Below are 27,450 nucleotides of genomic sequence, written 5' to 3'. Positions count from 1 at the left end.
TTTGTTTCAGCATTTCCTACGTTAAATAAGTAGCCTATCACTGCAACAGTGTTACAAACCTTAACATAAAATCTTTAAAAAGTCACTTAACGTTATTATATGTGACCAAGTCTTTAGAAAGCTTTTCAGTCAGGTTAATGGAGTACCTTAATTCAATCTGCAGCATCTTAAAGCACCAGTCACTACCAATGCTCACAACCCGAGGACAGGCAAGGAAATGCTGCTATCTAGTGGCAAACCGGGGGACTTTTCTTAGTTGGTCTACAATGTAAACTAGGAACCGCACTAATTTGCGAGCTCATGTTTTATTTGCTCAGAGATTTTACGCGAATTCGTCTGGCAATGTAAATTTGTTTACATCTAATATTTAAGGGATTCCGTCTTACCTGCACAAAACTATTTTTGGGAATGTGGTAGAACATTAAAATATGTGTAAAATATTACACTTAAGTTATAAGTGTGGGCTTGTGCTTCAGTTACATTAAAACAAAACGAGGGCCATCTGCTTGTCGTGAAGATTTATTAAAACATCAACATGATTGGTTAACATTAATTTCTAACATTACAAATAAACCATTATATTGAATCCTTCCTTAATGTTTACAACCAAGTACTGTACACTATTTATAATCCACTCATAAGGTTAAACTACAATGATGAGATATGAGGCTACTTTCAGAAGGGCAAACTATAACACATGTCAAAGATTACACACTCACAGATTAGACTGAAAACTACAATGGCTTTGGAGTGAAATAGATATTGTGAAGTGAAGGCACTGTTTATATCCAGCTCTGTATCAGTAACATTTGTATTGAGAATTTGGTGACCTCATAGATTGTGCTACAGACAGACAATTAACAAACCAAACTGAACGCAAAGTGACAATTGACATGGATGCCTAGCCCCATCTTGTCAAATCATTTGAACACAGAAGACAGAGAGAGGCCTCCACCAGGATTCATTCAGAGCCCGATCTTGACAAAGACCCACGGGGTAGAAGCGTTGGAGTGTGTGTCTCGCGTGTCCAGACGCGGCCCGTCATTGGTCGTACTCTTTGTCAATGTATTTAGCCATGGTGGATAGCTGGATGTTGGTTGTGCCTTCATAGATGGTACCTGGGCGTCAACACAAACGAAGACAAACGTCAACACTACTGCAGAGAACTATTGAAGAATTTAAAAGACGGTTTATCTTTCAGACTCGATGTATCCAGTCTTAAAGCATGGTGACGGCTGGTTTAACCTGTGCACACTGATTGCTTAATGTGCAACAGGAGTTATATTATATATGAAAATAAGCTATAAGTGACAAATGTACTGTACTAAATTATCATGACCAAAGTCAAAAGTCGAAAAAACTGGCTTCTCAGACAATGCTAAAAATATAATGTTGCTTTGGCTCTCTTCCTTCGTCGTCATTAACCTGGCAACCAGCCTGAGCGTTGGGTCTGGGTAAGAGGGGCTGTGCGAAGACAACTCTCCAATATTGGGAACAAATCCTTCTCTGCTCTCCCTCTTCCTACTTTTCTCCATCATTGAGAAGAGATGTTTCACACACGCATGTGATTGACAGGCAAGATGGGTTCCCCGAACCAATCAGGGAAGGGATGCCCTGATTGGTCAGAAATGAGACAGGGGAAGTCTAAAATGCTCATACAAAGGAAGGTGCAGTCAATCCCAAAACATAATTGCGGACGGATGGCTATGCCATTTGTAACCCATTACATTAAATAATAGCTCCTTAATCTCGGCTTACCTTTTCATAATTGTGATTTCAATGATGCCTAATAAGTGAACTGTTGTGCAAATAAATAAGATACTAAATGGCTGAGTCATGCATGACCCCATAGTCATGACACTTGTGTTCCTGCACTTCTGGTTCAACCAAGGTCAGAGCAGCGGGGAATTCCTCTGGGGTCGGGTTCCATGGGCTCCATGGCGTAGGACACGATAAGCACTGCTGGCACAGAGAACGGCCACCTCTATGTCCCACACCACATGGCCAATCACCAGCAATCACACCCTTTATTTTCCTTCAGCTTCATACACCAGCAGCTAAACTACCTTTGTATACAGAAGAACATGCCTTGGATTTCGTTTTGAATGAAAGCGTCTGATGAATGATTACATGGGAAAGTCCAAATGGTCGCCTTCTGTGCTCACCTATTTTACAGTCTCTGTAGTATTTCTCTATGGGGTAGTCCTTGGTGAAGCCGACCCCTCCCATCCATTCTATGCACTTTGACGTGGTCAGAGTTGCAACCTGCAAGACACAGAATGACAACGCTTTTGGTTAAAGAGTTGGAGTTCAAGCAGAGTAGTTTAATGTTGTGTGTATGTATTCCAGTGCTGCCAACATGTCCCACCGCTCACCTCGGAGGTGAAGTATTTGGCCATGCAGGCCTCCTTGATGAAGGGCCTCCCTGCCTCTTTTAGACGGGCCGCGTTGTAAGTCAGCAGCCTTGCTGCTTCGATCTGTGTCGCAACATGGGATATTTGGTGCTGCAGGCCCTGGAAACACACAACCGAACCCCCTGGATGAAGACAGGCTCAAAACACACATTGGCAAACATTGGCGAAAACACTGGCACCCTCAGGCGACTGTGATGGTATTGGGTTTAAAACCGTTTACCTGGAAGTCAAAGATACGTTGGCCAAACTGGATCCTCTGCCGGGTGTATGGGATGGTGTGGTCGAAGCAACCCTGGGCCACACCCAGCATCTAAAACAACAATTCTGATTATACACTACTTAAAACACACTTATGGATGTTATGTTCCATTTATGCCGGGTCCGTTCGACTAAATTCTACACCCTGGACCTTTAAGATTTACATTTACATTTTGCATTTAGATGTTATTATCCAAAGTGAATTACAACCAGGCAACCAAGGGTTAGATCTCTTGCACAGGGACACCTCGACACTCGAGACGACGATTTAAACTAGCAACCTTCCAGTTACAAGTCAACCTGCTCTACCTCCTCAAGACACAAGATTAGAAGTACAAACCAAAAGATGTAACTTGTAACTCGTGGGTCATTCCCTCACCTGAGCAGCAATCCCAATGCGGCCCTCGTTCAACATCCCGATGGCGTACTTGTAACCGTGACCCACTTGGCCCAAGATGTTTTTCTCTGGCACCTAAACGCAAACCAGCGGCCAGGTGAGTGACGTTGTAATGGTGTCATCGTGTGGATCTTAACAAGGCTTTACTCGGCGGCTCGCACCTTGACGTTGTCGAAGTTGAGAGGACAGGTGGACGAGGCGCGTAGGCCCAGCTTGTTCTCCTTCTTGCCGATCTCCAACCCCTCCGTGTCGCGGTCCACCATGAAGCACGTGATGCCCTTGTAGCCCTGCAGCGGGAGAAGGAGCATGCTGCTGATTGGTCTAAAGAGGCGATGATATTTGAACAATTGACAAGGACAGGCTACGACCAATGATGTCAATGTCGGTAGAGTCCAGTACAACTCAGAAGAACTTGTGCAACAGAAAAAGTCAATAATTGTTGATTTCCGATTGTTATACATCCCAGATGTGACACTAGGTAGCGACAGCATGTATAACATCTCGCTCTTGTGACGATCCCTCCTCCCAGGCACTAGGTGTCCCTGTTTCTTTTGAGTTGTCTTTTACAGATGCTGAGTGGAGGGATCGTCAGCTTCATGAGTAACACCTGGGCCAGTGTGCTCTGCTTATAAAGACCTTCCTCATTCTGCGAAAGGACGCTGGCGGCGAACTGACTCTGGTTCACCGGCAGGCCTGAGGGCAGCACTTTCTTTTTGTTTACTTGCACATATCTGCACATACATTATCACACACCCATACATGCATTCATGACTGATACTGATCTTTACATGTTTGTCTTGTTTGAATTGTGAAATAAATACTGCTTGCTAGTAGCCAGCTCGTGCTTGTTCTCCCTACTTTGGCACAGCCTTGGAGCCGGGTTGTGACCGATGGGGGCTCGTCCAGTCATTGATTGAACCGGTTTTTGAAGCACAGTTGTTCTTCTGTTTTGAAATGGGCGGAAACTGTGATTTCTTGGTGTGTGTGTCGGCGTGATGTCAGGTGTAGTAGGTTGTGCATCTTGTGTTTGGGAACAGGTGGAAACTAATCATTTGGGAGACAAGCGACGAGAGTGGTGAGTAGTCTGCTGTGCTGTTTTTGATGAAAATGTAGGTAATTGTGACACTGAGTTCTGGTGGTTCTGTGCACAGCCAAAGTGTTGCTGCTGTCCTGTCCCTGGTTAGGCTTAAGAGTGAATTCCTTTGGGGTTCGTTGGGAGGGCTTTTGATAGTGTGGTGACGAAAGTATTTGAAGCAGTTGTCTTGGGAGCACGTCCGAGGCTGCAGGTGGAGTCGCCAAATATTGGTTGCTTTACCAGGCTTCCGGGTTACAGTGCATAAATACCCACCACAAGTAGCGCCTGAAGACTAGGGGGGGAGTTAGGTAGTTTCTGGTTAGGCAGTTAGAGGGACGGGGCTGCGGCTAATTTTTATATTTTTTTGGCTGTGTAGGTTGGCTGTTTGAGCTGTTGCTCGGGTGTATCAGTTTTTGTGTGTTTGGACAGCTAAAGTTAATCATGTGTCTGTCTCTGAAGTTGGTCGAGTTGGTCGGTAGGAAAATGAGTTGGTTGGTCCAAATTTATTTGTTCAAAGGTTATTGGCAGGTTCCACTATCTCAAAGAGCTAGAGAGATTTCAGCTTTTATAACTTCTTTTGGTCTTTTTTCCTATTCTGTGATGAGCTTTGGGTTACGGAATGCACCAGCGGCCTTTCAGCGTCTCATGAATATGGTTGTGTCTGGGCTGGATGGTTGTGCGGTGTATCTTGATGTCGTGATCTACAGCGATACTTGGGAAGATCATGTTGACCGCGTTAGGAAGCTGTTCGACCGACTGCGTGACACACCTGACAGTCAATTTGGCTAAGTAGGAGTTGGCCAAGGCTACAGACACCTACCTCGGGAAGGTAGTGGGACAGGGGCAGGTGCGGCCAGTGCAGGCAAAGGTGACTGAGTTGTCTTTTACAGATGCAGAGTGGAGGGGTCGTCAGCTTCATGAGTAACACCTGGGCCAGTGTGCTCTGCTTATAAAGACCTTCCTCATTCTGCGAAAGGACGCTGGCGGCGAACTGACTCCGGTTCACCGGCAGGCCTGAGGGCAGCACTTTCTTTTTGTTTACTTGCACATATCTGCACATACATTATCACACACCCATACATGCATTCATGACTGATACTGATCTTTACATGTTTGTCTTGTTTGAATTGTGAAATAAATACTGCTTGCTAGTAGCCAGCTCGTGCTTGTTCTCCCTACTTTGGCACAGCCTTGGAGCCGGGTTGTGACCGATGGGGGCTCGTCCAGTCATTGATTGAACCGGTTTTTGAAGCACAGTTGTTCTTCTGTTTTGAAATGGGCGGAAACTGTGATTTCTTGGTGTGTGTGTCGGCGTGATGTCAGGTGTAGTAGGTTGTGCATCTTGTGTTTGGGAACAGGTGGAAACTAATCATTTGGGAGACAAGCGACGAGAGTGGTGAGTAGTCTGCTGTGCTGTTTTTGATGAAAATGTAGGTAATTGTGACACTGAGTTCTGGTGGTTCTGTGCACAGCCAAAGTGTTGCTGCTGTCCTGTCCCTGGTTAGGCTTAAGAGTGAATTCCTTTGGGGTTCGTTGGGAGGGCTTTTGATAGTGTGGTGACGAAAGTATTTGAAGCAGTTGTCTTGGGAGCACGTCCGAGGCTGCAGGTGGAGTCGCCAAATATTGGTTGCTTTACCAGGCTTCCGGGTTACAGTGCATAAATACCCACCACAAGTAGCGCCTGAAGACTAGTGGGGGAGTTAGGTAGTTTCTGGTTAGGCAGTTAGAGGGACGGGGCTGCGGCTAATTTTTATATTTTTTTGGCTGTGTAGGTTGGCTGTTTGAGCTGTTGCTCGGGTGTATCAGTTTTTGTGTGTTTGGACAGCTAAAGTTAATCATGTGTCTGTCTCTGAAGTTGGTCGAGTTGGTCGGTAGGAAAATGAGTTGGTTGGTCCAAATTTATTTGTTCAAAGGTTATTGGCAGGTTCCACTATCTCAAAGAGCTAGAGAGATTTCAGCTTTTATAACTTCTTTTGGTCTTTTTTCCTATTCTGTGATGAGCTTTGGGTTACGGAATGCACCAGCGGCCTTTCAGCGTCTCATGAATATGGTTGTGTCTGGGCTGGATGGTTGTGCGGTGTATCTTGATGTCGTGATCTACAGCGATACTTGGGAAGATCATGTTGACCGCGTTAGGAAGCTGTTCGACCGACTGCGTGACACACCTGACAGTCAATTTGGCTAAGTAGGAGTTGGCCAAGGCTACAGACACCTACCTCGGGAAGGTAGTGGGACAGGGGCAGGTGCGGCCAGTGCAGGCAAAGGTGACTGAGTTGTCTTTTACAGATGCAGAGTGGAGGGGTCGTCAGCTTCATGAGTAACACCTGGGCCAGTGTGCTCTGCTTATAAAGACCTTCCTCATTCTGCGAAAGGACGCTGGCGGGGAACTGACTCCTGTTCGCCGGCAGGCCTGATGGCAGCACTTTCTTTTTGTTTATTTTGATCTGCACATACACTATCACACACCCATACGTTCTCCCTACTTTGGCACAGCCTTGGAGCCGGGTTGTGACACTCTTTAAGTGCAACTTCAACAACGCACCACCGCTGGGTCCACGTTGGCCATCACCAGGAACACTCCGGCATGCTCCGCGTTGCTGATCCACATCTTGGACCCGTTGATGACGTAGTAGTCCTTGTGTTTCTCCGCACGCGTCTTAAGCGCAAACGCGTCGCTTCCCGACTCTGCCTCAGAGAGGCAGAAGCTGCCCACCTGTTATCATATCGGAAAGAGAAGAGAACTTGTTTGACAACAAGTAATAGACACATCAACCGAATGGAATTTTTTCATTTGCAGTTTAAGAATACTTGAGTCACTGACCATATCAGTGGACAGCCGGGTGAGGTACTGTTCCTTCTGTTGGGGGGTGCCCAGGTTGCTGAGCAGTGTGTTGATGAGTGTGTTCTGGATGTCACACAGCACGGCCACCGACGCGTCCACCTTCGCCAGCTCCTCGATCACCAAGATGGCCGAGAAGAAGGTGGAGCCGGTTCCTCCATATTCCGGATCGATCTCTATACCCATGAGCTGTTGGGGTTTACATCCAACATGATGAAACAAAAGTCATTGTAAGCCAGATCTAGAGGAATCTGAGCACAACTGGAGTGACTCAAATACAAAAAACTGATAACACTTACCCCCTGGTCGAAAAGGGATTTAATAACTCCTGGATCCATGGCTGATTCCTCGTCCATCTTCGAGACGTATGGAGCAATGCAGTCCTGGGCATACTTTTGCACTGTGTCGATCAAAGACGATGTGAAAAGTTTAAAACAATGACTAATTTCGAATGGTTGGCAAACATAAACACAAAATACATTTGTCCCACTGCGCAGCTCACCTGCTTCCCGCATCATGCCCTCTTCCTCTGAGAAGGTCTGCAGCGGAGCGAAGGACACCGCGGGAAGCTGCTGTGAGGGAACATCTTGGAGGGACGCCGTGGACCTGGACCTGCTCCGTAGGGCTGCCCAGGGCGCACACGAGTGCCTGCTCGCCTGCAAATTGAGATCGATAGAGCCCAAATCCTTTGCTTACATATCTCACAAGGGCGCACGGGTGCAAATGCACGCACAAAAAAGTGCATTGAGGTGAATTATCATGATTGACTACCATTAGGGCAGTGCAGATGCGATCTAATAACGTATTTACTATTGTATGTAACGCAGCCTATCATTGACTGAATGCAATACGAGCTGTGCGTTACAAGGTGACGTCCGTGTTGACCTGTTTGCAATAAACTTACAAACGTAAAACAAGATCTGTCAAAAATCAACGTCATCCAAAAACAACACAAATGTTAACTAAAAAAAAAGGTACACTCACCTTCGACAAAATTCGGACCAGAGACGATGACATAACTTCGACTGTTTACATAAACGCTCCCTTCTTCTTCTTCGTCTTCTTCTTTATTCGGTGAGGACTTCCGGTTTGTTGTAAGTGCGCCCCCTCCTGACCGGTGGCTTACATTGCACCAGGTTCGACACCAATATTTTAGCATTTCTATCTGAAGCAGCAGATATACATATTGACGAATATATTGTATGTATACAGTCTATTTTATACTGTTTTTTTTTAATGAGAAATAGCAAATATAACTAACGTCATGAATAAATGAACTGTATACATAACTGGTCACAGTGTAGTGTCTGTGGGAAATAGCAGATAAATATCTTTGAATATATATATACACCAATCCTTTGTTATACAGAGTCTATGGGATATAGCATATAGACATATTAACAGATAGATAATTGTATACACATACAGCCTGCTCTGTTTGTATGGCGTGTCGATGGGAAAAGCCACGCAGGAATCTCGCTACGTTTGACCGGAAGGGCCAACGTGTTTTCTGCCAATGCATTCCTGCTGAAAGCCGGAAACAGTTCTAGTTGGCTGATGCTCTCGGCTAGCTCCTATTAGCCATTTCACGCAAATCCTTGGTTAGGTTGTTATTTTTAAATAGCCACCGGAGTATTTTTTTTTGTAGCAAATGTTACATTTCGGAACTAGACCAGGGCGATATTAAACCTGTTGAACATTATGTCGACAGAGATCTAGCCTCTCTGGCTGGAGGTAACACGTTAGCGGCTGTGTCCTGAGGCTCAGCATCGGGACCCCCCAGATTAAAAAAAGGATGTTACACACAAAAAGAGACTTCCAACACGTCTGTCTCCATCGGCAGGCAGTCTACTGTCTTCCGTGCGCCGGGTAGTCGTCGAGGTTGAAGACCACAACCGCCCCAGCACAGCACTGGACCAGGACGACGACAGGGGGGGAAGAGGCACCATGGAGGACCTGAAGGCAGAGTCTGTGGACTTTGTGAAAGAGTTTCAGGAATATCTCACGCAGCAGACCCAGCATGTCAACATGATCTCCGGCTCTGTGTGCGGGGAGAACAACCAGGGCGATTCGTTCCAGGCTGGTGAGGAACGGGGGCTGGGCGTTATTTGGGGATCAGATCTTATTTGTTATCGTTATTTGGAGACCAGACCAGTCTCAGAATGTGTGTGTGTGTGTGTGTGTGTGTGTGTGTGTGTGTGTGTGTGTGTGTGTGTGTGTGTGTGTGTGTGTGTGTGTGTGTGTGTGTGTGTGTGTGTGTGTTGTTTTTTTCAGTTCCCACGGCGAGTGACCAGGGCGGCCTGGACCCCCCGTCGGTGGAGGTCAGCCTGTCGCTGGAGGACGGAGCGGAGCTGCAGATGGACGGATTGGAGCGGACCCCCGACGGAAAGTACAAGTGTAGCTACTGCAACTATGTCAACAAAGGCATGGCTCGTCTAATAGAGCACATCCGTATCCACACAGGTAACCCCCATGAACAAAATCCATTTCCCACTATTTCAATACACCAGCAGGCCACACTATCGTTCTGTTCCTGCATTTGAAACCTCCCCTGTTTGATACTAGCGTTGTCCTAATATCCACACACCCGTTGCACACCCACACTCCTCCTCTCCGCAGGAGAAAAGCCACATCGGTGTCAGCTGTGCCCCTTCGCCTCAGCCTACGAGCGCCACCTGGAGGCCCACATGCGCTCCCACACCGGGGAGAAGCCCTACAAGTGCGACCTCTGTGCCTTCTGCTGCAGCGACCGCAGCAACCTCTCCCACCACCGCCGCCGGCGCCACAAGCTGCTGCCGATGCGCGGCGTGCGCTCGCCCTTCACCAACAAGCGGATGCTCAGCGTCCTGCAGAAGCGGGCCACCTCCCTGGGCTTCGGCCGGCGGCTGCTCGGCAACTACGGCGGGCCCCCGTCGCTGCTGGGGCCCCGGGCCGACTACTCGGGCGGCCTGGCACACGACGCCGCTCGCCCCCACCTGAGCATTGGCGTCAGCGGCGAGTACAAGACCACGCCCGTCGTCAAGCCGCACGAGGGCGGCGGCGGCGCCAACGGCCTGCCCGCTGGCGACAGCCCACTGGACCAGCTGTCCACGCTGGCCGGCCAGCTGGCCAACCTGCCCCAGCGGCCCCAGAGCCCCGGCTCCCTGGACAGGCTGTCGTGCGAGGATGACGTCAAGCCCATCCTCATCCAGCAGGCGTCGGGGCCGCCGCTGGCCGTGGCCGTCAACGGCTCGCAGACGGCCCGCAGCCCCAAGGAGGAGGGCGACTCCGACCCGGCCGGCTGCCGGATCTACGGCCCCGACGGCGGGGGGGAGGCGGGGGCGGGGGCGCGGGGGGGGCTGTTCGAGCACGGCGATTCACGCACGCTCCTCCTCTCCGGCGGCGTGGCGGCTGCGGCGCCCCCCTCCGCCGCCGGCACGCCGCCCCGGGACCCAGCGGCCTCGCACAAGTGCCAACACTGTGACATCCAGTTCTCGGATAACATCCTGTACACCATACACATGGGTTGCCACGGTTACGAGCACCCGTTCCAGTGCAACATCTGCGGCACCATGTGCAGGGACAAGTATGACTTTGCCTGCCACTATGCGCGCGGACATCACCACAAGTGACCGGGTCAACGGTGGCGGGGGCGCGCGTTCGGCAGAGTTTGGCGGTGTTTGATCATGAGGAATCCTGTGCTTAAACCTTTTTTTTTAATAATTTGTTTCTTTGTCATTGTCACACCATCTGTTGAATTGTGTCGGCTGGTTTATATCATTTTTGGTTTGCATTCGCCCTTTATAGTTTTGTACCCTTATTTATTTTCAATGCGACTTGGATTTGTCGGAAGCCATTTCTACGTTCTTCGCATCACTGAGGGCATAAGGGCTCATTTGTTGACGTGGCGTCTCCTACCAGAAACAGATGTATTTTTAAATGCGGTCTTCCAGCTCTATAAAGGAACAACTGTTCTCCTGACGGACGTTTCGGAGAAGTCCTGTGACTCATTGTCCCAACATCATGGCGAGCATGCTTGCTATCTTGATTTCCTTCATACCTCATTGTGCACCAAATTGTATGAGAAATCGTTTAAGTAGCAGAAGTAGCCTGACACTCTTTCCACCCCCCCACCACCTCCCATTTTCTTTTCAATATTCACTGTAAATTATTCAAAGTAAAGAGCATTGTAGCATTGTGGTGCTCGGCTATTTCTTCTTTGTATGAACTTGTTTTTTATTTGGAAAGAAAAATGAGAAGGAGAAACAGATCTAGTGTTGTATACGTTGTGACTTTTTAATGAAAACGCTGATTATTAACCGTTCTTCGTAATGTGTGAATGTGATGTGTTGTTGACAGGGTAACTGTTTTCTACTAACAAGTCTTGAGTGCAGTATTTGCATCATAGAATAAAAACTGAGGCCAAACTATGACGCATGTCATTGTCTTAATTGTGGATTATGTCAACTTTTATTTTTCATTGAAGATGGACACAATATAAATGACATCTTAAAATATTAATTCTGAATATCGCTCAGTCCCACATTGAACCCAAAGCATTTGACACATGTATACATCATTTGGTACTGTTCAATTGACATTTGTGCGTATTAAAAATATATACAAACTGTTACTCTTATCCTTAGGACCTACTGTTCCACTGCATTCCAGTGTAGTTATTTTTCACGAAACCTGAGCAAAGTTTCCTTTATCTCCCTGTCGAAAGCAGCCACCGCAGCGGCCACCACCCGCTCCACGTCTATATCCTCTCCTTCCAACGTCGCTCGCTCTTGAATGTAGTGTGTCCGCAGTTCATGTAGAAATCCTCTTTTCAATTCGTTCAGCTCACTCGCCAAACACCTCATTCGTTCTGGTGAGGCTTTGTCATCTATAGCCGTTAAGGGGGGAAAAAGAAGGATCGCTTTTCAAAGAACTAAGTACGCTCTCTCTATGGTGCATGATGACATGAGCAACATTAGTAGTCTGATGTTTTAGTTTACATTTTTGGGGGGAATTTATTCTGCCTTTTTTTCCATGGCTAGGAAAGTGAGTAGAGAGAGATGGAATGACGTGTAGCAACTGACCACAGGCTGGACTCTAAACCAGCGGTCGCTACGAGGCATTTTCACCTAGGTGGGACTAACCCTGGTGATTTGGTATTCTGCGGGGGTTTGTGTTAAAGGTCCCATGACGTGCCCCCAGGTGTGGTGTGATTATCCATTACAAGCCGTTTTGAGCCGTCTGTTATGACATCACAGGTGGGCGTGTCCACCTAGATATATGACGGATGGATCAGCAACGTTTGCTACGGTCCACTGGGATAGGCTGGTAGACTGATCTATCCAGCACACATCTAGGTGGTGGACACGCCCACCTGTGATGTCAGCAGCGGCACATTTTCAAAACAGCTTGTAATGGCTAATCACAAACTCACACACCTGGGGGTATAATATGTCCCCTTTAGCATCCTACCTCTGGCACTCTTCATGGCTGCCGAGACCAGGCGCCTGCTGGCCTGGTCTGCCTGGTGAACCACGCTGACGGCACACCTCACACGGTCCGCCTCCTGCACACCGACACACAGGGGAGGGGACGGAGCCGCCATTGGCCAAGGGGCGACATAGCATGATGCAACACTTTGATCGATCAGTCAGAGGTCCTGAGGGCAATCCCAAGCCCCTGACTGGGCTAGGACTAGGGACTTGCCTTTTGCTCTGTGTTCTCCTCCTGCACTTGGACCGAAGGGTTGTGGAACGCGTGGGTTATCAAGTCAATCCACCTCTGACTGGGCAGGTCACATGGGCAGAAAGAACCAGGTGACAAATGAGAGCGTGAACAGTAAAAAAACAAAGGTGTAAAAAGGCTTCATGCTTGTTAAAGGGGGACATATGATACCACCAGGTGTGAGTGTGATTAGCCGTTACAATTCGTTTTGAATATGTGCCGCTTCGGACATCACAGGTGGGCGTGTCCACCTAGATGTGTGCTGGATAGATCAGTCTAGACCAGCCAACCCATTGGACCGGAGCAAACGTTGCTCATCTATCCGTCATACATCTAGGTGGACACGCCCACCTGTGATGTCAGAAGCAGTACATTTTCAAAACAGCTCGTAACGACTAATCAAACTTACACACCTGGTGGTATAGTATGTCACCTTAAAGCAGGCAGTGCCTTACATGTCGCCTTCAGACAAACACTCGTCGTTTTTCAGTGTGATGCTGTTTCTCTCCCATGCGTTCTTCTGTGGGTTTGGAGGCACCAGGCGCTCAGCCATCTCCGATATTAAACCGGTAGGCAGAGGGTGGGATCTTTTACTGTTGCGGCTTGTGCAGGACTCCACGGAGCAGTCTACAAACAACTGGCAGAAGCCGAGGGAATCTGCGATTCACAAATGGATACACATTTAACGTCAACAAAAAAAGGGATTAGTGCAGCGACCGGAGACCCGTTTGGTCACCATTCAAGACAGAGCACTTACACTTTCTTGCGAGCTGGAATACTTCATATCTCATGCTTGGATAGTAGAAGTTGTCATCCAGCAGTAGGAGTATAGGCGAGGGACGGTCGTCCGGCGAGCTGCTGACATGCTGCTCCAGTAATGACTGTAAGCCCCGTCTCCAAGCCTCCACGTTTATCCGACTGGGGTCGGGTGGCTCGGACACAACGTTTGGGTTTCTCAAGAAGTTCTCAATGCATTGCAGCAGTGATTGTCTGTATAACTTCCATTCAGTTTGCTGGAAAATATGTAAGGCACGTCATATTGTCGTGTTACAGACACGTGTGTGTGTGTGTGTGTGTGTGTGTGTGTGTGTGTGTGTGTGTGTGTGTGTGTGTGTGTGTGTGTGTGTGTGTGTGTGTGTGTTATACTAGTTGTAAAACAACCGATTTAAATACAAAATCCATCACACAGAAGAACACATTTTTGATTCAAACTAATCGAAAACATAGTGCATGCATATTGATCGAGGCGAGGAAAGATAGCACATTTACCGCCTGCACGTTGTCGTCCAATACTTTTACATGAAAAGCATATTGCGGGATTAGATCATCGTAATGCAGCACAGTGACCCTCCATCCTCGGTCAGCTGCCAGTGCGGTCACTGTGCGGGCCAGCGTGGACTTCCCTGCAGCAGGCAGACCGCAGAGCACGCACACACACACTGGTGAACTCTGGAGATGTTGCGAATCCATTTAACGAATCATCTCCATAACTTCACAGGACACAAAAATAAACATAACGGACCAAGTGAAACTTCCGTGTGTACTGTGATCAGTTCCTTCACGCAGGTATGGCAGCTTCTTCTTCAGCGTTTTAATATAGTCAATGATAATAATGCATCGCTTTACTGCCGCCTAGTGGAAGTGGTGTGACAACGATTTGATAAAAAATAATAATAATCGCACGCTATATTCAATAGATAACTTTATTTAATACACCAACACAAATAGCATTACATAAACATAAAAAAAAAGCGTTCAATAAAATATAATCTATTTAACATTTGTGTGGGATGCCCATTTTGATATTGCCAGAGATTCGAGACAATTGGGGTTTATCCAATATATCTCAATCATATAAAATACCACAGGGTTTTCCTTCTTCTTCTTCAGCTTTCGAGAATAAGTACATTTACATTTACAAGTCATTTTCATACATGGTTTGTGAAGATCAAACTAAAAACCACTGGTGGGGTCAGTTTTTTGGTTGCGGGGGTCTGATGGGTCTAGGCACCCCGGGGCCCTGTGGAGGTGCAGGTCTGGGGACGGAGCGAGGAGCCGACTGGGGAACCGGCGCTACGGTCTCTGCTCCTTCTTTCCAGTAATCCAGTTCTCCGAACGTGAACCTATAATTGAACAGGTGGGAATTCAGTTCAAATGAATGCACTTTGACCAAATATAATAATTTTTTCTATTGTTAGAAAGCTTCTGCTTTCTAACAATAGAAAGCAGAAGCTTTTGATTGGTTCCTACCCGGGGGTCGCTGGTATAGCTGTGTGCGCTGGGGGCTGGAGTTTGCAAATGACAAAAACAGAAAAAAAACAATGTTTCACTTTCTGAATGTTACATTTCTCTACATTATAAACATATGGAACTATAAATGAACAAATCTGACACACACACACACACACACACACACACACACACACACACACACACACACACACACACACACACACACACACACACACACACACACACACACACACACACAGCTAAAGTTTGGCACAAGGGTCATACCCTTGCATATATTTGAGAACAGCATTGTATGTATGGGTCAAGAAGTGATTTTATCATTACCATTTCAGCAGGCGTTTGCCTGTAGGGTTGGGCCACGGTACTCGCCGGTATACTGACATTAGTTTGATCGTTTCCGTGAGCATTTTGCGCATTTGGTGGCCTGGAAACACAACAAAAACAATCCTCAGGAAAGCCGCTTCAAAATAGCTAGCAAGCAACAAATGACGATAACGAAATAATGGATCAATTATCAGCTTAATATAAATGAAACACAATACAATAAAATAAATAAAAACACGATGCGTGTACGGGGCATTTCCCACCCACCTGTTGTTGTTGCTACTGGCGGGCTTCGTCGCTTTCATGCAGGCGGTCAGCGAGCCGCGGCGGAAGTGGAAGAGCAGCAGGAGTGAGACGAGGACCAGCAGAGGGACGACCAGCAGGAAGAAGATCAGGAGACCGTCCCTGAGGGAGTAGTCTGACACAGTGGGGCGAACGGGAGAGGGGTGGATCACACACAGACACAGGGGGAAACCATGACACACTTTATTAGTCAGCTACTAGTTGCAATTGTATCTGGACATGGTTCAGACAAGGTCATTTCAGTGTGCCTGGAACAAAAAAAAACCATTATCTTCTAAAGAATAATGTATATAAAACCCAACAAACACGTCATTCAACAATGCCTGAAAAGGTGTAAAAAGGTCTTATTACCCCATAAAACATAACATCAACAGTAGGTTTCACAGCATGCAATTTGCAGGACAGCAAGTCAAGTAAGAAAGTATAAAATATGTATCGTTACCAAAAAAAAAAAAAATCAAGGAAAAAAATCAAGGCCATCAAGGATCAAAGTCAAGGTAACACCCACCTATTGTAGCTGGCCCACTGTTAACACTCCCCCCCCTCCCTGACCTATCACAGCCGGGGGGGGCCCACCCGTCACCACAGTGGCAGTCTCCCAGGTTGTCACAAACCTGCAGGAAAAACACACAAGAACCAGACATGACCTTCAGAAATAGTTCTGCTTCGTACATACAACTGCAAAACGGTCACAAGGTTCGACAAATTACGTGATTCTGTCAATGTTGCGTCTTTTTCCGTGGAAACCGTGGAGTTGAGGTCGTAGGTGATGCAACGCCCATATGAAGCAGAGTGACAGGCCCCTTGAAGTTACAATAATCACAACAAAAGATGTGGCGGTCGACGTGCTATTACGGCCCAAAGTACAGAAGGCAGCCACTGACCCCGTTGCCGTTACAGGTGGTCCTGGCGTCACACTGCAGGTTGGGCAGCAGAGTAGTGGCATTCACGCACTTGAAGTCCACACAGGCCTGGGAGAAAAGAGGAGAGAGGCACCGATGGTGTTTTTTATGGCTCCGGAAGTTGTGTGTTGCTAAATTGTAAGGGGTGGGAGAAATAATAGATTCTTCGATGCTTCGCGATTCTCTCTAGAACGATTCTGTCTCGATGCAGATAAGTTAATAAGCGACAGAAACCTCCTTTCTGCCTGTGGGTCCTCTGCGCAGAGAACCAACTTTATCTAATATAAAATATTAGATAAGGTAATTCATCTGTTGATTGTCTTCAATGATCATCACAAAAGAAAGAAGTGATTAGCAAACTCTAAGTAGAAAACTCAGATGTATATATATATTTTTGAAAATCACGCATGGAAATGTACATAAAAAAAATGATTGCATCGATAATCATTTTAGAATCGAATCGTTGACCTCGGAATCGAATCGTGAGGTGCCAAGAGATTCCCACCCCTACTAAATTGTAATCAAATTTAGAAATATATATTATTATTATTATCGTTGTTACAACATACAGCTAACACAACAGCTGTTACAACATATTTAGGCACAGGGGAGAACAATGAAAAGACACACACACACACACACACACACACACACACACACACACACACACACACACACACACACACACACACACACACACACACACACACACACACACACACACGTTATGGCTCACCTTTCCTGGAGCACAGGGGCTACCGGGGTTAACGTAGGCAGGGTCCACCACGTCGGGCCCCAGGTTGAAGTCGGCGTTCACGCACGTGAACCCGTTCACGATGGTGTTGGACAGCGAGCCGCCCGGGGGCGGTTTGTTGGCGTCCACGTTGGTACACTGCATCTTCCCACACATCACGTTCCTGCAGCACCAGTCAAAGGTTTTACATTACATACACAACCACAGACACACAACCTCACCCTATAGAGACAAACACACAACCACAGACACACAACCTCACCCTATAGAGACAAACACACAACCACAGACACACAACCTCACCCTAGAGAGACAAACACACAACCACAGACACACAACCACACCCTATAGAGACAAACACACAACCACAGACACACAACCTCACCCTATAGAGACAAACACACAACCACAGACACACAACCTCACCCTATAGAGACAAACACACAACCACAGACACACAACCTCACCCTATAGAGACCAGACACACACACACACACACACACACACACACACACACACACACACACACACACACACACACACACACACACACACACACACACACACACACACACACACACACACACACAGTGTGTAAAGTCTATGCTAGTGGGCAGGAGAAATCAAATATGTTGCGACAGCTGTTGCACAGGTCAGGTTTTGAGAATGACGGGCGTCGCAGATTAAATGCTTTGAAAAGAGTCCACACATCGAAGTACCCGTTTGTCGTCGGGGCGGGGACAGCGAGCAGAATACTCACTCTGTGCTGCATTTGATGGGCCTGCCTCCAGAATACCCACAGTTTCCAAACTTATCTCCCTTCACGTTTGCATGAGAGTAGCATGTATCGTCCGCCTTCCGTGCCTCTGTCCAAAAACATAAACAGATGAAATATTCATTATCGTTTAATTTGCCAAACACATTAATTTGTTAAATACGCAACCAGGTGCGTAACTTCAACACATATTAGGCGTGTCCACGTATATTGAGGCTTTTAAAGACAATGCATCTAGTTGTATACAGTCAAACAGGCTTTACACTCAACAATGCCATCAAACTGGTTCAGCCCATCTTTTCCTTCTATGGCATAGGGTTGTGGGGTAATGACACGCCTCGGCCAATGAATCGATTTACTCACCGCCATGTATAACCGGACAACTGCAGTTGTCCAATTGCGGAGCATAGTCTAACTACGGCTTTAATTGGATTAAGCTGTGCATGTGAACGTACTGAGTGGTCATGTAGATTGGTCGTCTGTCCATCCTTTGTGCGGATCCAGATAGTAAAATGACATGAGACATTGTAAACGTTCACAATCCTGCTCTATGCTCTGTGATATTTTGCTGATCATAATTTCTATTAACTTCTGCGAGGTGCACAAAGTGGTCACGACGTGGATTGGTCGTCAGTCGTGGCCCTTGGCTGTCCACTCTCATCAGGTCTAAATCCAAAAAATTGCCATATAGGCGAAGGAGTACCCTTTTTAGCAACCAAAGCGGAACGCGGAACCAAAGTGGAAGCAAATTTCTTTTTTTTTCCTTACGTTCAAAAGCCTGGATGAAAAGCCTGGATGAGTAATTAGTTAGGTTAGTAAAATAACTAAATTATAGTTTTTAAGTAGAATGATGTAAAGAGATTTTCTTTTATCCAAAGCGACCAACAATAAGTCAATTTGTCAAAAGAAAGAGAAACAACAATATATCGCCGTTGGTACAGTGAGGATGTTCATAGAAACAATTGCCAAGTAATCCATTGGGTTAGGTTATATATATATATATATATATATATATATGTTATATTTAAGCAATAGCTCACGACAGGCTGTGGGATATTCTCATTATACCACAGTTAAGGGCGTTGTTCGGCCCAACACGCAGCAGAGGGGCGGCGACCCCCTTAACTGTGGTATAATGAGAACATTTCACTGACTGAACTGAGCTATTGCTTTTATAAAACGGTTACAAGTATTGCCAAATGAAAGTCATAGATACACTACATTTTGAAAAAACAAGAAAGTCAAAAAAACATTTATATTTAACAAATACAAAAAAGTAGTCCCTCCTGGCTGCCTGCAAAGTGCGCGGCGGTTGCTATGCAACACACTGTAGCGTCTTTCAGAGAGAAGGCTAGAGACGGTAGCTTGGTTCGCCGGCAATTTAGCCTACTAAGTTCACTCACCGTGTGCCTATTGCTTTACAACATTTCCACCCTCTCCAGCAATCAACATGTTTTTAGGCTTCAGTGAACTATGCTATTGCTTTTAGAAATAAATAAACAGTTCACGGTGCGGCGTTATACAGAACTCTGCGGCACTGATTGTACGTCATAGCAGTTATGTATATGCCCATTATACAACAGTTAGGAACCAATCAGATCGCTTGATTTAGGCCACCCGTTCTAGTTCTAAATGGCTTGTCCTATAGTGTACCAAGGCGTAGCGGGACTGACGGACATCCGTCCCTTTGCCCCGACGTACCTGGCTCAAAGAGAGTCCTGCACTGGGAGTCGTAGGTCTGGCACCGCCCCTCGTAGCAGTAGGCGGAGTCGTCCTCACAGCTCAGGCCGTCCATGACGTAGTAGTCCTCGGGACAGAAGCCGCTGTCTCCGACGCAGTACTCGGGAAGGTCACAGGCGTTGACGGAGCCGCGGCACGGCGTCCCCGCCGCTCTGACCTTGAAGCGGGAGAAGAGGCGCCGAAATGAGGAAATGTGCAGCGTAGCGCACACACACACACACACACGACTGGTATAGCACTACCTGGGGCGTTTTGAAGTGCTACAAAAAAACACAAGCAAACCAATATGCATATCTGGAGTGTGAAACCTAGACAACTAAAAGTATGACTCACACACACACACACACACACACACACACACACACACACACACACACACACACACACACACACACACACACACACACACACACACACACACACTCTCTCTAAATTACAGAAGAAAGGTACATTTTACGACGCATGAAATGTAGTTTTCAGCAAACACCAGAAGGCCAGTAACAGCGTGTCCCCGCCGGTACAGGAGGTGCTGCGGTGCGTGGAGCCAGGCAGCCTCACCTGGCAGTTGTTGCAGCAGAGCCCGTCAGCACAGGAGGAGCCGGCGGAGAACCGGCAGGTGGCCGCGTCACAGCATCTATTGTTGCACTCCTGAGGGACGCAAGACACACGGAACAACACTGGTGTCACACCACGAATCAAGACGCAAGCACGCACACACAGCGATTAATCCCTATCTGTCACGGCGTACAGAGCAATTATTGGATGAGCTCTGGATCATGAGAACAAATTTTTCCGTGTGTGTATCATGTTTCTGCGAGACAGCGTTAAAGGTCCCATGACATGCCACCAGGCGGGGGTGTGATTAGCCGTTTACAAGCCGTTTTGAAAATCTGGCTCTTATGACATCACAGGTGGGCGTGTCCACCTAGATGTGTGACGGATAGATGAGCAACGTTTGCTACAGTCCACTGAGTAGGCAGCTGGTAGACTGATCTATCCAGCACACGTCTAGGTGGACACGCCCATCTGGTGGCATGTCATGGGACCTTTAAACATCAAAACAAAAGTGGTCGGTTTCAGTTTCAGTTCCTCAAGAAACAAGGAGCGCCACAGCCCGTCACGAGTGCCTCTCCGATTGGCTGGAGGTTCTCGAAGAACACGCCCACATTCAGAGATTCGGACATCAGTGAGTGAGTGAGTGAATGAGTGGCCAAACACAACACGAAACACAAAACAGGGAATATCAGGCCTGGCTTTACACGACAACGATCTGAACACAAACCGCAAAAGTGGCGTTGCGTTCCCACTTTTCATTCCGCGTTTAGACGAGCGTCTTTGGGTGTACTACACTCTGGAGGAGTGGCCCCGAAAACGCTGTCGCCGTCTAAACGAAAGGCACATCTGATCAAATATTTTGTCGGTTTCACCCGGGAGCGTTGTCGTGTAAAGCCAGCCTCAGAATGGTTTCACCAGGCTTATGACGCCTACCTCTGGCTTTCCGCAGTCACACTGCTCCTCATCCTCCAGCAGGCCATTGCCACACTGAGCGATCCCCACCGAGTGGGTGGGGGGGTTCTTCAGACACAGGCCGCCGCCGTTGCGAACCAACACCTCAAAGTCGTCCGCACTGCAGGTGCTGAAGTTGGTGGATCCTCTTCAAGGAGAGAAAGAGAGAAAAAAAATATTCACATAAATAATACATTTTGTATACTACGATACGCAACCACCTCTTTCTTTCTTTGCAAAGTCAAGCTGAACAAAACAAATCCCAACAAATACTGCCATAAATATTATTTGTCATTATTTAATGTTTTTTGTTTATATTTACGTATTCTATTTGTTTTAATATATTGAGTTCGCCACATTAGGTAGGAACCAAAGTTTCTGTGACATATGTACACTTAACAGCCAATTAAGATGTAACAGCCAATTGACCGGTGAAGATGTGCTCAGATTCCTCGTGTGTTGAAGTCAAGTAACAAGTCATTAAGTTAAGCAGAATAGTGAAGGTGTTTTTCTTTGGGATATTTTGAAACAAGTATTTTTGCGGAAGAAACCTCATTCCCTCATGGTTATGTGCAGCCAGCGAGGTATGTGTATATAACAAGATAACATTTATTTTCTGAATATATTTGTGTTAACCTTTTACGGTATGTAACCGTGTCTATTTTACATATATCATATGTTTATCATATGTGTAGTTCAACGGTGGATATTGCAATGAATGATTGTGGACGGAGAGATGGCAAGGAGCAGCAATAAATCCATCAGTAACGAGAACCACGGTGTCGTTTATTTCCTGGAGGGAGTGATAAATACTATGATTAAAAGTTGCAGTAGCTTATTTTTTACCCCGCAGACGCAGACATGATGCAGCTTCCACCGCAGTCGCAGCGGTTGTTGTCGTGGTTCATGCCCATGTTGTGACCCAGCTCATGGGCCACCACGGTTGAGATGTAGGGCAGCGTTTGGTCGCTTTGGAACTATAAGAACAGACACCGACCCAGTTTCATATCATAATGGAGGAGGAGTTGATCAGCCTTAAATAACAATTGGACATTTATAAAGACATAATAAATGGAGAAACATTTTCAAAAAGTTTGGTCAGGGAGCTGTATGTTCCAAAACTTGTTTTGACATTCACGTCATGGTCCATCGTCTATCGTTCGAGAGAGAAACAGTCACCACAACAGCAGGTCGTAAATAATGCAGACGGGCATCGGTTTCAAGACTGCAAAAAGGCCGCTGGTGACAAAAGGGAACGACCAACGAGAGAATAACACGTGAACCCACCACGTTGATCCCTCCAGCTGAAGCTGCCGAGCAGACGGTGCTCACAAAGGCCATACCCAGCACCCCCCCGTCGTACACACCCGGTAGACCGCTGAGGAACGGAAAAACACCATCAGAAAAGTAACCAAATTACATTCACATTTAGCAGACATTAAAGTACATTACAATGAGTACAACTGTCATGAAAAAAGAAAGTGAAACACTATATCACTGTCGGTACAGTAAGGATGTTCATAGAACTAAGTGCAGAGCACTAACAATAGCTAGGCTATTACCCAAAGAACGGGTTTGGCAGGACGAGCGATCACTCACACAATGAGTTGGGCCGCGTCGTGCTGGATTCTTGGCAACAGCTCGGCCTTCCTCCACTGGACGAAGCTGGTCAACACCTCTGAAGCCGAGAGCTCCACGTTGAAGGGGTTCGCGTCTCTGAAGATCTCCAGGCCCACCAACGCCACCCGGATGTTCAGCTGCTTGTAATACTGAAATGAGGGAGGGGTGGGGGGGCGGGGGAGGGGGAAATGAAAAAACGCTGGCCGACAGTGTTGATAAAAGAGTAGCGTAGGCCAGCGTCGGTTTCGTTCCTCTCACCCCGTCCAGCAGGTTAGCCATTTCCACCATCTCTTCAGTCACCGCCGTCTCATTGCTCTGCTTTATTCTATACTGTAAATATTGAAAGGAAAGTACAGTATTATTATTATTATAATAATGATAATCCCCCCCCCCCTTCATAAAATAAATGTACATCATCAAAGTGACGCCATAAAAAGAGTGAAACGGGTAAACCAACGGCCATCCTCACCCTGAGGTTATCCACCACAAACACCAACTCCACATAACTGGTCTCAGGCAGGTTCCTCCTCCGCTGTGACGAAAGATCAAACGGAAGAAAATGGAACTTCCAACCCCCACGATGAAGTGTACGTCTTGGTAAATAGTGACATGATAAATAAATAGTGACGTGACACTAGAGACACTCTCACCCGCACGAGTGAGGTCAACGTGTGGCCCGGGTCAAAGGGCGAACGCCGTCCCCGCGCCGGCGTCTCACTGGCTACTCCGCAGACGCCGTCTCCCGACATCACGTCCTCCAGAAGGTAGAGGTGGTGCTCGTTGGACGGAGAGCGGGGAACCGGTTCTAAGCCGTAGCTTTCGTTAAGCAGGACGATCACGCCCCTTGGGGAGGGAGAGAGTACGAAACGATGCAGAGGTTGAGAACGCAGATTTATTTCCAACCGCGGTTCAGGAGGGTTATTCTCAGAAGGAACATGTCGTCTGTATGTAGGCCGATGCAGCTTAAAGGACGTGGTTATGGCTGGAGACCGATTTGGAGGTTTTACCTGCCGAGCAGGAACTTAATGAGCGAAGGTAGCCTGGTTAACGATCGGGCTGTTGGGCTGTCGGGCCTTAGCTGATCAAAAAGATGTTCTCAAATCCAAAGGAATTTCTACAGTCAAGCCTACCTGGTCCTTGACAAAAATAAGGAACTGTCGGCAACATTTAAGAGCCATTATTCCAGTGCATTTTGTTTCAAATGCCACAGCTATCCTGTCAGCTGTTAGTGAGTGAAGTGCTCTGTGAGAAGATCAGTTTTGAGGTGGCTGTGTTATCAGTTTTGAGGTGCCCGGTCTCTGTATGAGCAAATTTATATTTGACACTGCTTCCGGCTCATTTACAATCTCTCTTCCCTGACAGGTTCTGGGAATCCACCTTGCCTGTCAATCACAGGTGCATGAAATGCAAAACTTCTCAAAGGCAGAGAAACAAAGGACGTTTTTGTTGATGCTTAGTTTCATCCTCACACACACACACACACACACACACACACACACACACACACACACACACACACACACACACACACACACACACACACACACACACACACACACACCTTGATGTAAAAGCAACAGTGAGGACCAGACCTTAGGCCGGAGCAGGTGCTGAGCAGGACTAGGGATTCCTCTTGGCCGTCCACATGGCCGTGGTAGTAGCAGTGGACCTGCACAACACAAACCTGGGTCTCTTCATTCAAACCAAGGCCAGTGCACGCACGCACACGCACACACACACACACACACACACAGAACCATATCATTGAAACTTTCATTGCATCGTCCTGCATTTTCTACTCACATGGTTTGTTCGTGTGGACTTGGAATAGCCTCCACTGTGATGGGAATACTGCACAAAACTTTTGGAGATGAAGTCTCTGAAAAGTGGGCAAGAAAGAGATACATGACGTCAAAATGTAAGTTTATATGATTGGGATTTGGGAGATTTATTGTTGCTCTACATGTTACCTATTTTGTTTCAGCAGAAGGAGGTGTTTTCTGTTGTTGATATCAAGTTCGTAAGAAATAGTTTCCATTTCATTGCTCTGAAATTAGTGTAAATGGAGTGTTAATGGAGTGTAAATGGGGACGTAATAAAGCATATGCCCATTACTAGGTGTTTATACGAAACAATATACATTTTTAAATATGAATCTAAGAAAAAACAACCTCTGTTGAATCCGATGTTCTGTTTGCGCTCCTTCTCCATCGATGCGATAGATGGGGGTACACCACGGTGTACTTTGAATGTGAGGATGAAAAGCCATTGGAAATATCTGAAAGGAGAGGTTTGAGCATTGAATTGTTAAACGTTTAAGACTAAACGATATTGTCTAACGCAGTCATTTCATCAACGTTATCCATTGTACATCTTTATTATAGCCTGTGGTTGGATCAGTGGCGTCTAGTCTTCACGTCATCGATTGTTTGCTCGAAGTTTGAGGGAAAGAAACCGGGAGAGCAAATATAAATACGATTTTCCAATTGATATAATTGATAAGAGTCAAAGTACTAACAAACAAAAATCGCTCTGTCACTGTGTCAACTTGCAGACCTAGAAACCTGTTCAAAACAACTGGCACGAAGTCCCCCCACGAAGGAACTCTTGTTGACTGTAACCAAACACCTCACCTTTACTCTCCGCTCCAGATGAACCGCAAAGGAGGAAAAACGCGGCCACGATACATTTGGTCACCATGATCCCTGCTGTAGTTTTTTGATGTGGATTTATCTGATGGTTGTGCGAACATGTAGCGGGAGGCAGGCGCTCCAGTCCTCCTCTGGTGTCCGCGGCGCTCAGGTGTCCAGGATGTGAAATGTGGGCGTGGCGTAAGGCCTATAGGCTAGGTAAGGTGCCGCAGGACGTCTTCGCACGTACGCACAAACGCACACACCGACACATGAACGCACACGCACACGCACACGTGCGCGCACGCACGCACACACACACACACACACACACACACACACACACACACACACACACACACACACACACACACACACACACACACACACACACACACACACACACACACACAGACAAGTTCTACCGGTTGTAGTTTAGTGTTCTGGTATTTTAGTTACTGTCGCAAAACTCGAATAGGTCTAGAAAAAAGTAGGCCTATATATTTTGTTACGGAGGCCAATGTTGAGGCCAATTGTCTGATGTCAATAACAATAATAATGATGATAATTGCAATAATATAAATAATAATGATAATCATAAAACAATTATTATTAATTATTATAACTATAATTATAATAATTAGAATTATAATAATTTAACTATAATTGTATGTGTTGTATAGGCAGGGTTACAATTAGATCACACAGGTTATATACGATGATACTCTATTTTTGATATCCTGTTATATTATATTCATATCAAGTAACTGAATGTGCCTGACTTGACTAGTGATTCATTACCGCTCCCTCTCACCATGTCGCCCGGGGTATTTGTACTGAGTTGTAGCAGTAGTTCGTTTATTTTTTGTGTGGTTATGCATCGTCTGTTTACCCCCACCAACCTCCTGTTCACCAACCATCTAGAAAGTTCCAGATGAAGCAATATAGAGGACTTCAAATAGAATATGGGTTGATACTGTAATATCAGCATGAGAACAATAATAATAAACAGATATTTCTATTGGACCTATTTAAAAACACTGAGCCAAAAATGTTACGTGAACATTAGGCCATTGATTGAGACGCTCTGTCTAAACTCATGCGGGAGGGAGGGAGTTGAACTTGACTCCTTCTAAAGTTAGAACCAAAATGGGACCAGGATGTCTATAAAGGTTGCATGAGAGGCCTTGTTACTGTGATACTGTGATGCCACGCCCCTTTTAATGTTGGAATCTTTAATCTTTGTGTATTTGTTTAACATGATGTCACCCACATGTTCCATACAATTGCACCCTATTGCCTCTATCACCTTGTTTACATGGGGCTTGTAGGCTATATGTGAGTTAAAAGTTGCTATATAAATAAATAAAAATAAAAATGACTGCCTGCATTTTGGAAGCATAGGAGTATTGGAATGTTAGTTATTGTGTTGGTGGAAAATAGTTGCGGTGTTTGAAAGAGCCACAGAGATATGGAAGACAATGGTTTCATTAGCCTAGGTTATTGACGCAGATTAAATATTTAACAGTATCTCTCTTTATCTCTCTTATCTCTCTTTGTCACAACTCGCTCTCTAAAAAATGGCCAACAAAATGACTGCTTGATGCATTCCGATGGACTGGCCCTATAGGCTATTGGCAGGCCTGCAATAGATCTACCTGGTCCTTTATGTGAGCTTTATTACATATTAACATGAATGGGTTATTCCCTATAGAAGCTTCAAACATTCAAACACAATTTAATCTCAATTTCTGAGTCAAACATTTTGTTTTCGTGAAAGTGTAACCATCCCTTAAAGGTCAGGATCAAGCTCATCATTTATAACAAAAAACATTGGCAGTGGAAGAAGAACAACAGAGCTGCCCAGGCGCCCCTATAATAACGAACTGCGCTGGTCAGGCGCAGGTCATGCGTAAACGCTGCGGAGTTGTGACCCGCTCGAACGTTCCCGAGTGAC

At 46.4% G+C, this 27,450-nt stretch overlaps 4 protein-coding genes across 4 annotated transcripts; 1 reads left to right on the top strand and 3 right to left on the bottom strand.

Annotated features, from left to right (window-relative positions):
- Positions 1 to 466: 466 nt before the first annotated feature.
- acadsb (acyl-CoA dehydrogenase short/branched chain) lies at positions 467 to 8,079 on the bottom strand. Its single transcript, XM_084485925.1, has 11 exons — positions 7,968 to 8,079; positions 7,486 to 7,639; positions 7,283 to 7,383; positions 6,966 to 7,172; positions 6,687 to 6,857; positions 3,231 to 3,356; positions 3,052 to 3,144; positions 2,635 to 2,724; positions 2,376 to 2,513; positions 2,166 to 2,265; positions 467 to 1,118 (listed from the first exon to the last, which is right to left on the bottom strand). The coding sequence occupies exons 1-11, from the start codon at positions 7,998 to 8,000 to the stop codon at positions 1,042 to 1,044; spliced, it is 1,290 nt and encodes a 429-aa protein (XP_084342051.1). The 5' UTR covers positions 8,001 to 8,079; the 3' UTR covers positions 467 to 1,041.
- Positions 8,080 to 8,523: 444 nt separating this feature from the next.
- LOC311366498 (zinc finger protein Pegasus-like) lies at positions 8,524 to 11,357 on the top strand. The gene is made up of 3 exons (XM_084485282.1): positions 8,524 to 9,066; positions 9,258 to 9,446; positions 9,603 to 11,357. Exons 1-3 carry the CDS (start codon positions 8,931 to 8,933, stop codon positions 10,592 to 10,594), a joined length of 1,317 nt encoding a protein of 438 aa, XP_084341408.1. The 5' UTR covers positions 8,524 to 8,930; the 3' UTR covers positions 10,595 to 11,357.
- A 48-nt stretch (positions 11,358 to 11,405) lies between these two features.
- pstk (phosphoseryl-tRNA kinase) lies at positions 11,406 to 14,219 on the bottom strand. The gene is made up of 6 exons (XM_084485283.1): positions 13,956 to 14,219; positions 13,444 to 13,699; positions 13,142 to 13,343; positions 12,669 to 12,747; positions 12,435 to 12,528; positions 11,406 to 11,850 (listed from the first exon to the last, which is right to left on the bottom strand). The coding sequence occupies exons 1-6, from the start codon at positions 14,154 to 14,156 to the stop codon at positions 11,639 to 11,641; spliced, it is 1,044 nt and encodes a 347-aa protein (XP_084341409.1). The 5' UTR covers positions 14,157 to 14,219; the 3' UTR covers positions 11,406 to 11,638.
- Positions 14,220 to 14,634: 415 nt separating this feature from the next.
- Positions 14,635 to 25,630, bottom strand: adam9b (ADAM metallopeptidase domain 9b). The gene is made up of 22 exons (XM_084485785.1): positions 25,497 to 25,630; positions 25,035 to 25,141; positions 24,834 to 24,910; positions 24,667 to 24,742; positions 24,456 to 24,532; positions 23,514 to 23,706; positions 23,333 to 23,395; positions 23,122 to 23,193; positions 22,843 to 23,012; positions 22,531 to 22,621; positions 22,090 to 22,220; positions 21,226 to 21,391; positions 20,296 to 20,385; positions 19,699 to 19,894; positions 17,983 to 18,088; positions 17,205 to 17,385; positions 16,451 to 16,537; positions 16,075 to 16,180; positions 15,531 to 15,681; positions 15,264 to 15,363; positions 14,937 to 14,971; positions 14,635 to 14,809 (listed from the first exon to the last, which is right to left on the bottom strand). Exons 1-22 carry the CDS (start codon positions 25,561 to 25,563, stop codon positions 14,659 to 14,661), a joined length of 2,493 nt encoding a protein of 830 aa, XP_084341911.1. The 5' UTR covers positions 25,564 to 25,630; the 3' UTR covers positions 14,635 to 14,658.
- Between the last annotated feature and the right edge of the window lie 1,820 nt (positions 25,631 to 27,450).

The sequence above is a fragment of the Micromesistius poutassou genome (assembly GCF_964030765.1).
Source record: "Micromesistius poutassou genome assembly, chromosome: 21".
Taxonomy (NCBI): domain Eukaryota; kingdom Metazoa; phylum Chordata; class Actinopteri; order Gadiformes; family Gadidae; genus Micromesistius; species Micromesistius poutassou.
This window is presented reverse-complemented; position numbering and strand designations above follow the sequence as displayed.

What these genes read in the sequence shown, in the direction of transcription:
- acadsb (XM_084485925.1), bottom strand. Translation starts at nt 8,000, where the DNA reads ATGTCATCGTCTCTGGTCCGAATTTTGTCGAAG. An exon ending in CCCGGCTGTCCACTGATATG is followed by an intron (nt 6,858 to 6,965) that starts GTCAGTGACTCA and finishes ATATGATAACAG; the next exon opens with GTGGGCAGCTTCTGCCTCTC. An exon ending in CTACAGAGACTGTAAAATAG is followed by an intron (nt 1,119 to 2,165) that starts GTGAGCACAGAA and finishes GTTGACGCCCAG; the next exon opens with GTACCATCTATGAAGGCACA.
- LOC311366498 (XM_084485282.1), top strand. Translation starts at nt 8,931, where the DNA reads ATGGAGGACCTGAAGGCAGAGTCTGTGGACTTTGTGAAAGAGTTTCAG. An exon ending in GGGCGATTCGTTCCAGGCTG is followed by an intron (nt 9,067 to 9,257) that starts GTGAGGAACGGG and finishes TGTTTTTTTCAG; the next exon opens with TTCCCACGGCGAGTGACCAG. An exon ending in GCACATCCGTATCCACACAG is followed by an intron (nt 9,447 to 9,602) that starts GTAACCCCCATG and finishes TCCTCTCCGCAG; the next exon opens with GAGAAAAGCCACATCGGTGT.
- pstk (XM_084485283.1), bottom strand. Translation starts at nt 14,156, where the DNA reads ATGGATTCGCAACATCTCCAGAGTTCACCAGTGTGTGTGTGCGTGCTC. An exon ending in TGTTTGTCTGAAGGCGACAT is followed by an intron (nt 12,748 to 13,141) that starts GTAAGGCACTGC and finishes TGACCTGCCCAG; the next exon opens with TCAGAGGTGGATTGACTTGA. An exon ending in AGGAGAACACAGAGCAAAAG is followed by an intron (nt 12,529 to 12,668) that starts GCAAGTCCCTAG and finishes GTCGGTGTGCAG; the next exon opens with GAGGCGGACCGTGTGAGGTG.
- adam9b (XM_084485785.1), bottom strand. Translation starts at nt 25,563, where the DNA reads ATGGTGACCAAATGTATCGTGGCCGCGTTTTTCCTCCTTTGCGGTTCA. An exon ending in GACGCGGCCCAACTCATTGT is followed by an intron (nt 22,622 to 22,842) that starts GTGAGTGATCGC and finishes TCCGTTCCTCAG; the next exon opens with CGGTCTACCGGGTGTGTACG. An exon ending in CCACCTGTAACGGCAACGGG is followed by an intron (nt 16,181 to 16,450) that starts GTCAGTGGCTGC and finishes TTTTTCCTGCAG; the next exon opens with GTTTGTGACAACCTGGGAGA.